General features: G+C 33.8%; 1 protein-coding gene across 1 annotated transcript in view; it reads right to left on the bottom strand.

Moving 5' to 3' along the window:
* Nucleotides 1–14730, bottom strand: part of LOC133204113 (von Willebrand factor A domain-containing protein 2-like) — a 69528-nt gene that overhangs the window by 16466 nt on the left and 38332 nt on the right. Inside the window, exon 5 of the mRNA XM_061339874.1 lies at nucleotides 2420–2539. Coding sequence (XP_061195858.1) covers nucleotides 2420–2539 — 120 coding nt within the window. The remainder of the gene's footprint in view (nucleotides 1–2419; nucleotides 2540–14730) is intronic.

Raw genomic sequence — 14730 nt, 5'->3', positions numbered from 1 at the left:
ACCATTCATGCATGTACAATGGTATGATCCGTGAATGTTATGACATGTGCCATTCTTACAAGGGTTTGAAACACACTCGTTTATATCTAAAAAGGGAATGGACATTGCATTTATAACACATTAAAAATCAATGCAAAGCTAGCATTTGAGAGTCAACATTTTGTGTGTAACAATTCACCTGTGCTGCAGTCAGGACCATCAAATCCTGTGTTGCATGTGCAGTAATAGCTCCCTAAAGTATTGTTACAAGCTCCATGGAGACACGGGCTATTTGTGGAACATTCATCGATATCTAAACACATACAATTACAGCTTATTTAATTTCAACAATGATATATTATACAATTATTGCTGTTTTTATTTCAGTTAATAAGATGGTTTAGCCACCTAAGGAGTGCATTATTTACTGAGCCCGAAATGTGAGGCGAATATATTGTACTTCCAAGGTGGCCAAGACATCATATTGACTGAAAAAAAATATTTGTTTTATTATATGATTCAATGATTAAATGATACAAACTCGTTAAGCAATCTATGCTATCATTCTTATTTATATTTACTGAAGTCTTAGCTAAACGCAATGAGAGACATTGGGTTAAACTAACCATAACCAGTTGTACTAATTTTGATTTAAAAAAAAAAATCTAGTCATGGTGCGATGTAGAAAAATAATTTAATGTCAAACACCAAGGGTGGATTTTGAAAAAAAAAGGGGGGGGGGCATTATAAGAAAAAAAAATCGACAACTTTCTTTTTAAAAAAATGTTGACAATACCCCCTCCCCCCAAAAGAGGAGAATGCTCCAAACTACATCAAATTTTATTTCGGGGATGGGGGTGACGGAGGGTGTATTAAGGTCCATTAGTGGAGGTTCACACCTAGCCTCTCAATGAACTTTTTCATATTTAATTAAAAGTAAAGAGTTATGTTCAGAAAAAAATGTGGGGAGGGGAAGTACCAATGTACCCCCATCCCTCACTCCTACCCGCGGTTCTATGTTCTTGAATATTATATTTAAGTAGTGGAAGTGGGGAGCAATGAAAATAACTTTCCAGAACTAATTGTATCAACATGGAATTTCCCAATTTATTTTTAGTCCAACGTAGGAAAAAATAAATCTTATGTTCACCTGGCAGGTTACATTCAGGTGAACATAACGTAGTATTTTTTCTAGAATGTTGGATCTCAGCTAATCAAAGAGCTAGGAATTATTCAATGATATAATAATTCAATTTATCAAATAAAAAATATTATTTTCACAGTCGTTTTATGTTCACGGTGAATACTACAAATTCAAGGGAAAACTCTCCCTCCATACACAAAGAGTGTTGAAGACACTACTCCCTTTAGAAAGCGAGAGGGAATAAAACCCTCCCGACACTGACTAAAACTGCCAAAAATTCTCCAAACATGTTGAAATCCATGTTTTAAATGTTCTAAAACCCAAAGGTATTCTTCCATAAAACTATATATACATGGTAAGTTAGACATTCATCAATGTCCGAAAAACTCCGAAAAACACAATTCATCCGCATTGTGTAAATAAAATAGATCAAACAATGAATATGCAAAATTTTCTAGTTAATCAGTGTAGTGAACCTTAATTTTACACTTTAAAGTATTTTGTTGATATTTATTAAATGATAGAAGTTTTGTTATAGGATACCTGTATCACAGTTTTTCGCTGTCCAACCACTAAAGCAAGCACAAACGTATGATCCCGGTGTGTTATGACACTGTCCATGCTGACATGGACCGGAGGGACACTCGTCTATATCTTTAACAAGGACATAAGTATGGATAATGAGATAATTAATGGACAAATATTGTTTAGAGTGATATATCAACCATTCACTTAAACTACAATTATTGGAATAATCGAGGAGATTTTATATTACTGTGGAATCATCATTGTTCGTGGTGGATCAATGTTCGTGGATTTCGTGGGTAACCCTTACCCACGAATTTACATCCCCACGAACAATTATTTTGTGAACGTACTGATTAATTAAATCTACCCAATAAACGAGCTGCCCATGAAATTACATCCCCACGAACCAATAAAATTTTGCTTGCCCACGAACATTGACCTCCACGAATTTAAATGATTCCACGGTATGCTGTAATTATGCACCAAAGAGCAGTGATGTTTCAAACAACTTTTGCAGAGATAATTTAATGTAAATCAGTTATATTTTGCGTGCCTTGATATCTGATATACATTCATAAAATCTCATTATTCAAATTAAAAACTTGCTTTTATATTTTAGAAAAGATATATGTCAAAAAAGCATTATTTTCTCCTGTGAGGTCTGAAACGGCAATTAAAACATATCTTCCTTCATCAAATCTGCTCATGAAACAAAAAGTAATGAAAAATCAAGTACAGTAAATTTGCAAAGAAAGGGAATCGTATTACCTTCGTCACAATGTGTACCCTTGTAGCCCTTTGTGCAGTGACATGTGAAACTGCCTAAAAGATTTTCACATGTTCCCCCGTTTAGACAAATTCCCGGATTCTCAACACATTCATTTATATCTGCAAAGAAACAACTTTTCAATTGAAAAGAAAAGACAAGTTACTGTTTCAATATCTTCTATGCTCAAATCTGACACCAAACGTTAATTCAAATTAAAAAGACATGGAGGAGATTTTGGTACATTCAAAAATATTTTTTTTTGATAATAAGAATTAAACAGATATTACTAACATTAATGACAAGTGATATCAGTCTATAACTTTATTTCATATTAATAACAAAGACATTTTCTTCACGAAAGAACAGAATGAGTTTCAATCATAAGCATACGAATTGAATCTAGCCACCCCCCCCCCCCCCCCTTTATCGTTCAAGATGCTTGTTTTGCAATCCGACTGCAAAATCAAAACATTCATAGTACTAGTATTAACTGCTTATTCATTTCATTTCTAAAAGGTGAATAGTCATTTTCATGCGCTTGACAAAAACATCAGTGTTGTATCAAATCGAGAACTGAAATTTAAGTGTACCTGTTTCACAATTTTTTCCTGTCCAACCACTGAAGCATGTACAATAGTATGATCCTGGAATGTTATGACATGTGCCATTCTGACAAGGGTTTGAAAGACACTCGTTTATATCTGAAAAAGGAATGGACATTGTATTAATTAATAAACATCAATGCAAAACTATCATTTGAAACAAAAAAAATGTGTGTAACCATTCACCTGTGCTGCAGTCAAGACCATCAAATCCTGTGTTGCATGTACAGTAATAGCTCCCTTGAGTATTAGTACAAGCTCCATGGTGACATGGGGGATTTGTGGAACATTCATCGATATCTAAAACGTACAATTACAGCTAATTCAATTTCAACAGTGATATACTGTAATTTATCATTTGAACAAAATTATTATTTTCACAGTCGTTTATGTTCACGGTAAAAATAACAAATTCACGGGAAAATTCTCCCTCCATTCACAAAGATTGTTGAAGACAATTACTCCCATAAGAAAGCGCGAGGGAATAAAACCCTCCCAACACTGACTAAAACTGCCAAAGTTTCTCCAATCTTGTTAAAACACATGTTTAAAGTTTTAATTTCTAAGACCTGAAAGCTTTCTTCCGTAAAACCATATATACATAGTAAGTTAGACATTCATCAATGTCTGAAGAAAACCCGAAAAAACATGATTTATCAGCATTGCATAATTAAAAAAGAAATAGATCAGGCAATGAATACGCAATTTTTTTTCTGGTTAATCAGTGTAATGAGTCTTAATTTTACACTTCAAAATATATTGTTGATATTTATCAATTGATAAAAGTTTGGTTGCTATAGGATACCTGTACCACAGTTTTTCGCTGTCCAACCACTAAGGCAAGTACAATGGTATGACCCCGGGGTGTTATGACAGGCTCCATGCTGACATGGACCGGAGGGACACTCGTCTATATCTTTAACAAGGAATAAGTATGGGGTGAATATTATTATTAAAAATTATCGGATAATTTATGGACAAATAGTGTTTACAGTGATATATCAACAATTCACTTAAACTGCATTTATGAGCAGAAACAAGGACATTTGATATTATGCTGTAATTGTGCAACAAAAAGCGGTGGCGTTTAAAACAACTTTTGCACAGGCGATTTACTGTATATCAGTTATATTTCGCGTGACTTAGTTTCACGAAAAAACAGCGGTGGATCTGCTATATTTGGACAAAATTTTCGAGGATCATTTGGTCGAAAAAATAATCAAAATTACTGCCTAATAAGAAATTAAAAAAAAGAATACACAACTGTCGCTTTTTTGTAAAAGAAAATGTGATCTTGAATTACCTGTATCACAGTTTAATGCTGTCCATCCGATGTCACATGTGCAATAGTATGACCCGTTGGTGTTGTGGCACGTTCCATGCTGGCATGGTCTGGAGAGGCACTCGTTTACATCTGGATCATAATAAAGGGATGTAGGTTAAAACTACCAGTAAAATTAAGTTAAATGAAATACGAATGTTAAATACATGTAATATTTGGTAGTTTTACCTGTACCACAGTCATGACCAATAAATCCCGGATCACATGTACAGGTGTAGCTCCCAGGGGTATTAGAGCAGACTCCATTGATGCAGGTAAGACTAGTGGTACATTCATTGACATCTATAAAATTATTTATTTAAAATAAGAATATATTTACTGTTGTAGGAATATGAAAATATGCAGGTTTTATATCGATAAGGGTAACAGAGGGCCGACAAATTTACCAGTGTGAAATAAAGGCAGAGCAACCCAACGATGCAAAAATATGAATTTTGGAAAGGGGGTGGATTAAAATTAGTTGATGATTGCTTCTCATAAAATATCTATTCTACTGGACCGAGAATCATACATTTGTGTTCATTTCATAAAACAGTATATTTTACGATGAATTTTAACAATATTGTATAGTACCTGCATCGCAGTTTTTGCCAGTCCATCCAACATTGCATGTACAGCTGTATGAGCCTGGAGCATTATGGCATGATCCATGTTGACATATTCCGGAGAGACACTCGTTTATATCTTTTATTACATGTAAAGATTCAGCATACAATAAATTATAGCTGCAATAATGTAGCCCTCTCCGATTTTTTTAATCTGATATTTTCTGGAGAGGGCTACAATTCCACCGTATCTCCGTAATGGTGCAAATATATTTGTTAAATACGGACGACTGCAGGCAAAATAAATTGGGTTTTTTTTTTTTTTTTTTTTTTTTTTTTTTATACATTTAACTTACTTCTTATTAATAAGACAACATTTTTATTGACTGTCAACAAATAAGCCCCTTAAACGAGAAAACCAGTTAAAATAAATCTGCGTGTTTACCAGTCGTTCTTAGCAGCCATGACAGTTCTCGCGTGATGTAGCTGAGACTTGCGCTTGAAATTTAGAATAACTTGATAAAGCAAATGTCGGTGTTTATAAATGATTGCGTTATAAGGTATCACTAAACATCGATAAATAAAACCATTCCTTGTGAATTTTTTTTTTCGTAAACAACGATATCTTTGCTTAAAATAAGTGAATTCCTAAAGATCCGCTCCCTAGAATCCGAATATTCTGATTGGCTGTCCTAAAATAAGATCGATCAAGGTCAGTAAATGGCGGATAAATTCAAGTTGTGATGTTGACATACACGAAAAATTACCTATATATGACTTGTTCTGTATATTTTTGGATCGATTTATGTCTTGCCTAACTACATTTTTGGAGTTCAGGTAAAAAATGTTAGTAAAATAGACATTTACTGATAATTTGAGCCGAAATCTGTGCGGGAGTGAATCACTCCCGCACTTGCACAGTTACGGAGATCCTAAGGAGTTGTAGCCCTCCTCCCCCCCCCCCCAAAAAAAAAGAAATAAAATATTGGGAGTGGGCTACATTATTGCAGCTAAATAAAGAAAGAAATAACATATAGGACAAGGATAATTTATACTTCAACTCTTAACTCCCCTTTGTTCAAGCATCTGTCAAATGTCGTAGGTTAATTTTGAAACATTTTCTTCTCTCATATTTTTTTTTACATAACTAAAAATTCTGTTTTAGACTTACTGTGTCAATGAGAGCTATATGACTATGATGTGAGTAGCATATTGACATTTCATTTTTATTTTATTGAAATATCTAATCACCAGTGCCACAGTCACGGCCTTTATATCCAGTGTTACAAGTGCAATAGAAGCTTCCTGGGGTATTAATACAGACTCCATGAATACAGCGATGACTGATAGAGCATTCATTGATATCTACAAGAAAAAAGAAATTCAGGATATACACTTCATTTTCTTTTCATCTAAAAATATCGAAAAGTGAGAGCACTTACACGTAATTGTAGCAGAAAGCTACTCACCCATGTCACAATGTGTAGATGTCCAACCAGCAATGCAGTTACAGTAATAAGAGCCGGGAGTGTTCACACACGCACCACTTTTGCATGGGGTACTTTGACATTCGTTAACATCTAGTATTTAGAGATAATATCATTGAAAGTATCATCGCATTTATTTAGACTGAGCCGAGAATATATATACACATGTTCTTTTAATGGGTTTTGTATTTCCTTATTAATCTAAATAGAAAAAATTCGTCCCTCGAAAAGAAAACAGTTTCAAAAATTTGCGTAAACCTATATCACAGTCTTTGGCAGTCCAGCCGCTAAAGCATGTACAGTAATATGACCCTGGAGTGTTGTGGCAGCTACCATGATGACAAGGGTCGAAAAGACATTCTGAAAAAAGAGGTATCACTGTATAGTGTGTAATATAAGAAACCTTCACAGGGAGGTCAATCTCATGTATTACTAAAAAAAGTGTCTGAAAATACTTGCTAGCATGTATATATTAACCAATACAAGTTTTGTGGTAACTATGCAATGAATGCGCTAAATATGAATATTGGCAGGATAATCTAATTGTATACAATACCCGGTTCAGATAAGATTCAAAAAGACGGGATGAGTAAAAAACAAATATAAAGACTCTTGTGAGAAAATTTTCTCGGGTACGACATTTGTGCAAATATATTGAAGATCCTAAAATTGCAATATCTACAAAAGCAAATACTTTTAAGAATGTTCATGTAATTTGAAGGGTGGGTGGGGAATTGCATAACAAACGAAATTTGTTTAGTGCATTTTACAGTCAGTTTCATAGGTTTTTTTTAAAGCAAACATACGATTTCCAAATGTATATGACATCATGATAATACTTTGAAAATCTGTGTCCAAGCCCTTTTAATACAATTAAAAGAATACAAAGAAACAAATTCCATGAACTCTATAGAAAAGGTGTATTTTACCAAATGCATTAAGTAGTATATTACATAGTATTGAGTTAAAGAAATTTAGTACCTGTTTAAAAAACAACCTTGAACTCTAACGTATTGAGAAGAGCTAGGTTCACTAACTCCATAATATGGCCCTGTCGATATACCAATTAACTGACCAATATCCCATATAAAGTAGAAAATTTAATATAAAGTTGCTTTTATTTCCTATTAAAAAGTTTCCTCTCGGAGTCCAGGTATTGAAAAAGTGGCTTTGTGAAATTGTGATGATCTTGAATTTTGACGAAAATGGATGTATCTGAGCACCTTCAGCAAAGAATTAAAATATGAACCCACCCTGCGACCCAAAAAATAAAACATGGATTATAATCTTCTGAAACAGTACTTTTATTGTATAATTCAACATTTTAGATCATAGGTAGGGGTCTATGCAAAATATTGAAAAAAAAGCTTAAATTTTTCGCCATTTTTGAAGAATTTTTTCAGGATTAAGAGATAATGACGCAATTCATGACATCATAATGCATGAACTAGCAAGAAAATCTATGTGAACCTTGTTCTTTACAGTTGCATGTTATAGTGCTCTATCCAGAATGAAAAGTAGTCAAGCTTACCTTTACAGAGTTCGAGTGTAAAAAATTGGATTTTATCAAACAGGCCTTGGAAGTTTACTGTAGTTTGGAGAAATTTTGTGTCAGGATCACTAGCAATAACCCTTAGTTCATCTTCCCGGACATTACTCCCTATAGGAACACAAAAAACTTTGACGCCTGTAGCTTGAAGTTTTCTGGCATTTTCTTTGGTTGCACTTGGATTGTTTGACTCGCCATCGGTTAAAACAATAGCCAATCGATGAACATTATAACGCGTGTAACTGACTAGATCTTTGGCTACACGTAAGCCATCTGCAGTGTTAGTACCACTACCGACATAATCGTTTTTCAGATTTTCCAGAGCGATATATATATCTGAAAACGTGCTGTACTTGTCAAAACTGAAAACGAGTTTTGCATTGTCGCTGAACTTGATCACAGCCACTCTCATATCATATGGTCCAATCTTAAAATTTCTAAGCAAGTCCCTGACAAAACTTAGTATTGTTTTATAGTTTTCTAAACCAACACTTCCAGAGTCGTCAATGATAAACATCAGATCTATTGGTGAACAATCTGTAAAGTAATTCATTCATCAATAAAAAGTTCTTATCAACTGAGGAGTACATTCTAGATTAGCTAAGAGGAAAAGATACTAAATATTGTGTGGTTCACAACACTAAATGTGACATTAACTATAAGTGGGATTTACTACTATACAAGTAATGGGATTAACCACCACTAAATGTGAGATTACCATAATAAATGTGGTATTTACTACCACTAAATGGTGAAATGAAAACACCTCCGATGTAAGCTACTACACTATTAAAAAACAATTCATAATATCTCTTTAGTAGTGGCTCTTGTGGTATTTATAAGGACCAACTCCTATAAAGGAATGATCGATTCTAAAGTAAATATTAAGACATTAAAGCAATTTAAACATCAATTCTTTATAAAATTTTGTGCTCGACCTCTAAGATATTAGTTGGTAATAAATATTTTCGTAAATTTTATTACTGATCGCTTTGTGCAGTTTAAAACACCAATCGAACATTAGCGCTAAAGAGAATTCCCATCATGTACAATGAAGTGCAATAAATTTCCCTACAATTACTTTTCTTGAATCAGCAGAATTAATTTTGTGAAAAGGTGATGTAAGAAACCTTAACTATGACAGTTCATTCAACATAGTTACTGAAATAAGATGTCTTACGTCTTTCTGCTGATCGCTGTTCCCTTAGAAGTGGCATTGGTTTTTCTGTAAAGTAAAGTTAATTTATATATTTGTCAAAGTTGATTTTTAATTTTTTGAATTTGACAAAACAAGATAAAACAAGGAAACCGATATTATATTGTTTGATAAACAGTTTTCTTTATTAGATATTGATAACTGATCGATATTACGTTTAGGAAGGCAGGTTAAGAAAAAATCCCAACAGCAGTCTCCCAATTCTATGCAAGCATCATCACAGTAACAGTTAAGACCTTTTGAAGTCTGTGAGTGACAAGTCCTGTTGTGACCCAAACAACACAATCCCATCTCTCTACAGCTTGTGCAGTCCACAGCAGTCAAACACATCAATATCAACCATGTCTCCACAATCAGGTGTATCAACATCTTCAAAACCAGTGTAGAAATCTAACGTGGAAATATATGATAAGTTCCAAATCTAAGAATTGATAAAATGAAAAATTTCCTCCTTCAATGTTTTCAGTTTTGTGATATATATTCTATAGAAGACTGTCAGGTGCATTTAAAACTATATTTTTAGGATCAACACTCTTTGGGGGCGTTTGGACTTTTAACTTCCTGGTAATTTATCTTATTTAATTTGGAATTTAATCTGATTAAAATCAGTTCTTTGTTACGCTCCGAAATTCTGAAGTCGCTGAACAAAGATCAGATCTTTGTACAGCGACTATCAGAATATCGGAGCGTATCAAAGATCTGATTTTAATCAGTTTGTTTTGAATGGTAGTTGAAGGGACCAGATTAACCAATGAACGAAAGAAAAAAATGAGCATATTCATGCAGCTTGTCTCCTAGAAGCTCAGGAGTAAAGAAGATATGGAACTTTCAATATAAAACCAACTGAGCCTGACCATTTGACTCAGGGGACACCATTTTTTTAACAAAAAAAATGTAGAGGGCTCATTATAATCATTATAAAATGAAATATAAATATTTTTTCTACCAGATGTTCATGACTGAAAAAGTTTTTCAAAAAGTTAATGTACTGTATCAAAAAATTGTTTCAGTTTCCATTCCAAGTTTATAACGCCCTATAAAGTGATTAAAACTTTCTTAATATTTTAGAGACTTTATATATGCTTAATTTACAACACGTTCAATAAAGTCAAGCTGTATATGTGATAGCAAACTGGGTTTTCATTTGTGTGAACAGTACTGGTTTTCTTACATAAATTATATGAATTTTCTATTCTGTAAACTGTAGGAGGTGACATCCGGACAATATTAATGTAATTTATAAACATGTTTTTCATAAAAATGACTAAGTTCAACAAATGGTATTTTCTGCATAAATGACCAAAATGAAAATATAACTAGTTATAATTGTAACGGGGACCGTTACAGATGTTCCCCAAACGCTCCTCAACCTCCTTTTGGTGTCTTAATTCCAATAAGTTTCATTAAATAAGGCAATCAAGTACATTGGTTGTTTTACGCATTACACGAGCGCGCACGTGCATGCATGTGCATGCTGACCATGTCATCTTGTCTATACTATAAATACATCTTTCTATTCTGAGTGTCAAAACATTTCATCAAAAAATGTTTTAAGTTATGGCTATATCAGATATATGAGTCTTTTTAGAATTTCATGCGTGCGCAAGTGCAGGATGACCACACCATTTTGTCTATATTATCAATATATCTTAATATAATGAGTATCAAAGCATTTCATAAAATATTATAAATGCTACAGCTAAATCAAGTATATAGGTCATTTTAGCATTGCATGCACGTGCGTGCATGCATGTGCATGTTGACCATATCATCTTGTCTACACCATTAATATATTTCTATATAATGAATATTAAATCAATTCATCGAAAAGTATTAAAGTTACGGTTATATAAGTGTATAGGTTATTTTAGCATTGCACGCGCGCGCACGTGCATGCATGTACATGTTGACCAAACTATCTTGTCTACACCATTGATATCTCTCTATATTATAAGTATTGATTAGCATTTCATCAAAAAGCATAAAAGTTGCAGCTATATCAAATTTATAGGTCATTTTAGCATTGCACTCGCGCGCACGTGCATGCATGTGCATGTTGACCATATCATCTTTTCTACACTCTTAGTATCTCTCTTTAGTGTAAGTATCAAAGCATTTCATCAAAAAGTATAGAAGTTACGGCTACATCAATTATATTGGTCATTTTTCGCATTGCACGTGCGCGCACGCGCATGCATGGTCTTGCATTCAATTTTGATAGTAGCATAATGTAGGATTCCATTATACCTATTTATATTCTAAATTTCATCCTGTTTTGTTGAGAACCAAGAGTGATATAGCAATTTAAAGTTTAAGCCAATCAGATTGCAGCACACGCGCATGCGCGTGTTTTCTTGATAATTCTTATATACTATATTGTAGAACCTTCTAATGTATGACTATGTTTTAAATTTCAAAGTATTTTGTCAAAAAACAAGGAAGATATTGAGACTTTTGTTTCAGCCAATCAGAGCGAAGCGCACGTGCATGCGCGTGAGTTCATGCTAATTCAACCATTTCATCTTGTTTACTCTACTAATATATACTTATGTTATGAGTTTCAAAGCATTTCATAAAAAAATGTAAAAGTTACGGCTATATGAATTATGTCAGTCATTTCACTCATTGCACGCGCCCGCACGTGCATGCATGCGCGCGCAAAATGACCTTCGTTCCGCACATCTACACAACATACCTATTAACCCTAAAAAGGTTTTAACTCAATTGGATGAGCAGTTTCCGAGAACACTCGCGGAACAAAAAGTACCGGAGAAGAAATAAGAATAAAAAAGAATAATATTAATAACTAGAAACTCATTGCGAGCAATGAGAGGTCTTCCGTCCGATTCTGAAAATAAAAACGAAAATTCAAGCTGAAAAAGAGATAAAAGAAATTCAGACACTCTGGAAATTTAACCCTGGTCGTCAGCGTGAAAATCCAACTTGCTAACGTTAACCATTCATTTTTTACATCACTTCCGGTCACGACCGGAAGTACCGGAAGTAACGGCGATACAAGATTTTCTCACGATTCATATACCTGATGACTGACCATCAGTCCTGAAAGTTTTAGACTTCAGTCGTTTACTGTTGCCGAGCAATATTGTGAGATCAAATTCTAATTTTGAGGACAGGTAAACACGAGACCGGAAGTGAATTTTATAAAAATCTTTGACTTTTCTCTAGACATTTGCAGTATATACAACATACATAAAGTCATTTCAAGTACTTTATCGATGAGCAATATTTATGAGAAAGTTAAATATCAAAGTAAAGTAGTTTATCTCCTAAATCCGGAAGTTGACGTTTTTGTTTCCGGTGGAATCTAACACATTTCCAAACAGCAAAAGAGATGCAATAAAGTGATGCAAGCATTAATTTAAAAAAGAAAAGTTAATTTTTTTTATATTTCTTTGAACACTTACTGTGACAAGCGGAAGTGACGACTGACGCGTTTCACCCAAATGGTTTTGCCTACTCCTCAAGGTCTATTACTCATAAAAGTTTGGTGTTTTAATCTTTTACCTGGTTTTGAGATCTCGCTCAGACAACTTCACATTTTGAGGACAGGAAAACATGCGACCGGAAGTGAATTTTTGAAAGATATTTACGATTACTCTAGACATTTGCACTCTGAATAACATATTTAAAATTCATTTCAAATACTTTTTCTAGAAAAAATATTGATGGAAAAGTAAAATACTCAAATTATGTAGTTTTTCTCTTATAACCGGAAGTTGTCACTTTTGTTTCCGGTGAGACCAGCATCTTTCGAATCTGCGAAAAAGATGCAATAAAGTGATGCAATTTTTAATTAAAAAAAGAAAAGTTGAAATTTTCGATTTCTTTGATCACTTCCTGTGACGACCGGAAGTGACGGCTGACGCTCTGAACCCAAATGGTTTCGCCTACATCTTAAGGTCTGTTGCTCATATAAGTTTGGTGTCTTAATCTCTCACCGTTTCCGAGATCTTGCTCAGAGAACTTCTCATTTTAAGGACAGGAAAACACGCGACCGGAAGTGAATTTTACAAAGATATTTGATGTTACTCTAGATATCTGCAGTTTGAATAACATATTTAAAATTCATTTCAAATACTTTATCTACAAAGGATATTAATGGGAAAGAAAAATACTAAAATTATGTAGTTTTTCTCTTATAACCGGAAGTTAACGTTTTTGTTTCCGGTGGGACCAACATATATAGAAACTACAAAAGAGATGCAATAATGTGATGTAAGTATTGATTTAAAAAAAGAAAGTTGAAATTTTATGATTTCTTTGATCACTTCCGTAAACGACCGGAAGTGCCGACGACGAACGAAAATGCGATTCCACAAATTTAGAAGTCACGATCTTTGCTCTCCAATAAGTCTCCAGTTCATATCTTTAGTCATTCTTGAGAACACTCGAGGACAAAATTTCATTTTAAAATCAGGAAATTGCCCGTAACTTGGAACCAAAATGGAATTTTCCAAATTTTCCTTGTGATGAAACAAGTTCATACAATGACTAATTTTTCCTGAAAGTTTCACGAAAAACCACTGAATAGTTTTCGAGAAAACGCCTGCACAAAATTTGGTCAAAATAATAATAGTAGAGATTGTTCTATCTGACGTATCCGTATACGTATCCGTATCCGTATACGTATCGAGGTGAGAGAGGCATCTCGATCCCGATGATTTAACCGTTGGGTAACATTTCCATCGTTTCTTGTTTGATTTTAACCTCATTCATTGGAAAATAAGATATATAGTAATATTTCTACTAAAACGTATCAAGTTGTTGTTCACACCTATCATTTTATGGAAGGATTTGAAAAAAAATAAAATTAGTAAAAAAGTAAGTATATTTTTATTGATTTGTTTAAAAATAAAAAAAGGTTCAAAAAGGGACTTCCCCCTTCTCTCTCTCTCTCTCTCTCTCTCTCTCTCTCTCTCTCTCTCTCTCTCAATATCAGGATATATTATTGTTTCATTCTCGAAGTAACCTTTACCAGTACAAGACATATTCCCCATAATGCATACAGTCAACGCTCGTTATCTCAACTTGATTGGACCAATTCAAACTTCGATATATCCAAGGATTTCAGTTAACAAAGTTTAACTGTACGAGTTGTCAGAGATCAAACATTCTAGATGAGTATAAGTTTGTATACATCAAGCAGACACTTAAAATTGATTAACAAAGTGGAGAAGGTGGAAGCTGGGCCAAGGCATGGAGAAACCAAAAAATACCAAGTCACCTTTGCAAAACTTTGACAAAAAAAGGTGTAGAAATTAATCAAACCTTTAAAAAACCTATTACTGTGTGTGTGTGTGTGTGGGGGGGGTTATGGATATTAAGTCCTGAGTTTCTCTTTTCCACAAAAATAATTACGGATACATTAACTGTGAAAGATTAACTTGACCATACTGCATACTCTGTGTGTGTGTGTGTGTGGGGGGGGGGGGGGTCACTGAAAACTTCCATCCTTATTTTCTTATTATCATTATCAAAATTCTGTATATCATTTGAGTATATTTGATGGACATAGTTCTCCAGAAAAGCTTTGGAAAGCTGGCAATTC

This window comes from Saccostrea echinata, unplaced genomic scaffold (assembly GCF_033153115.1).
Source record: "Saccostrea echinata isolate AGI-Se365-2 ecotype Australia unplaced genomic scaffold, CSIRO_AGI_Sech_v1 ptg000002l, whole genome shotgun sequence".
NCBI classification, from domain to species: Eukaryota; Metazoa; Mollusca; class Bivalvia; order Ostreida; family Ostreidae; genus Saccostrea; species Saccostrea echinata.
This window is presented reverse-complemented; position numbering and strand designations above follow the sequence as displayed.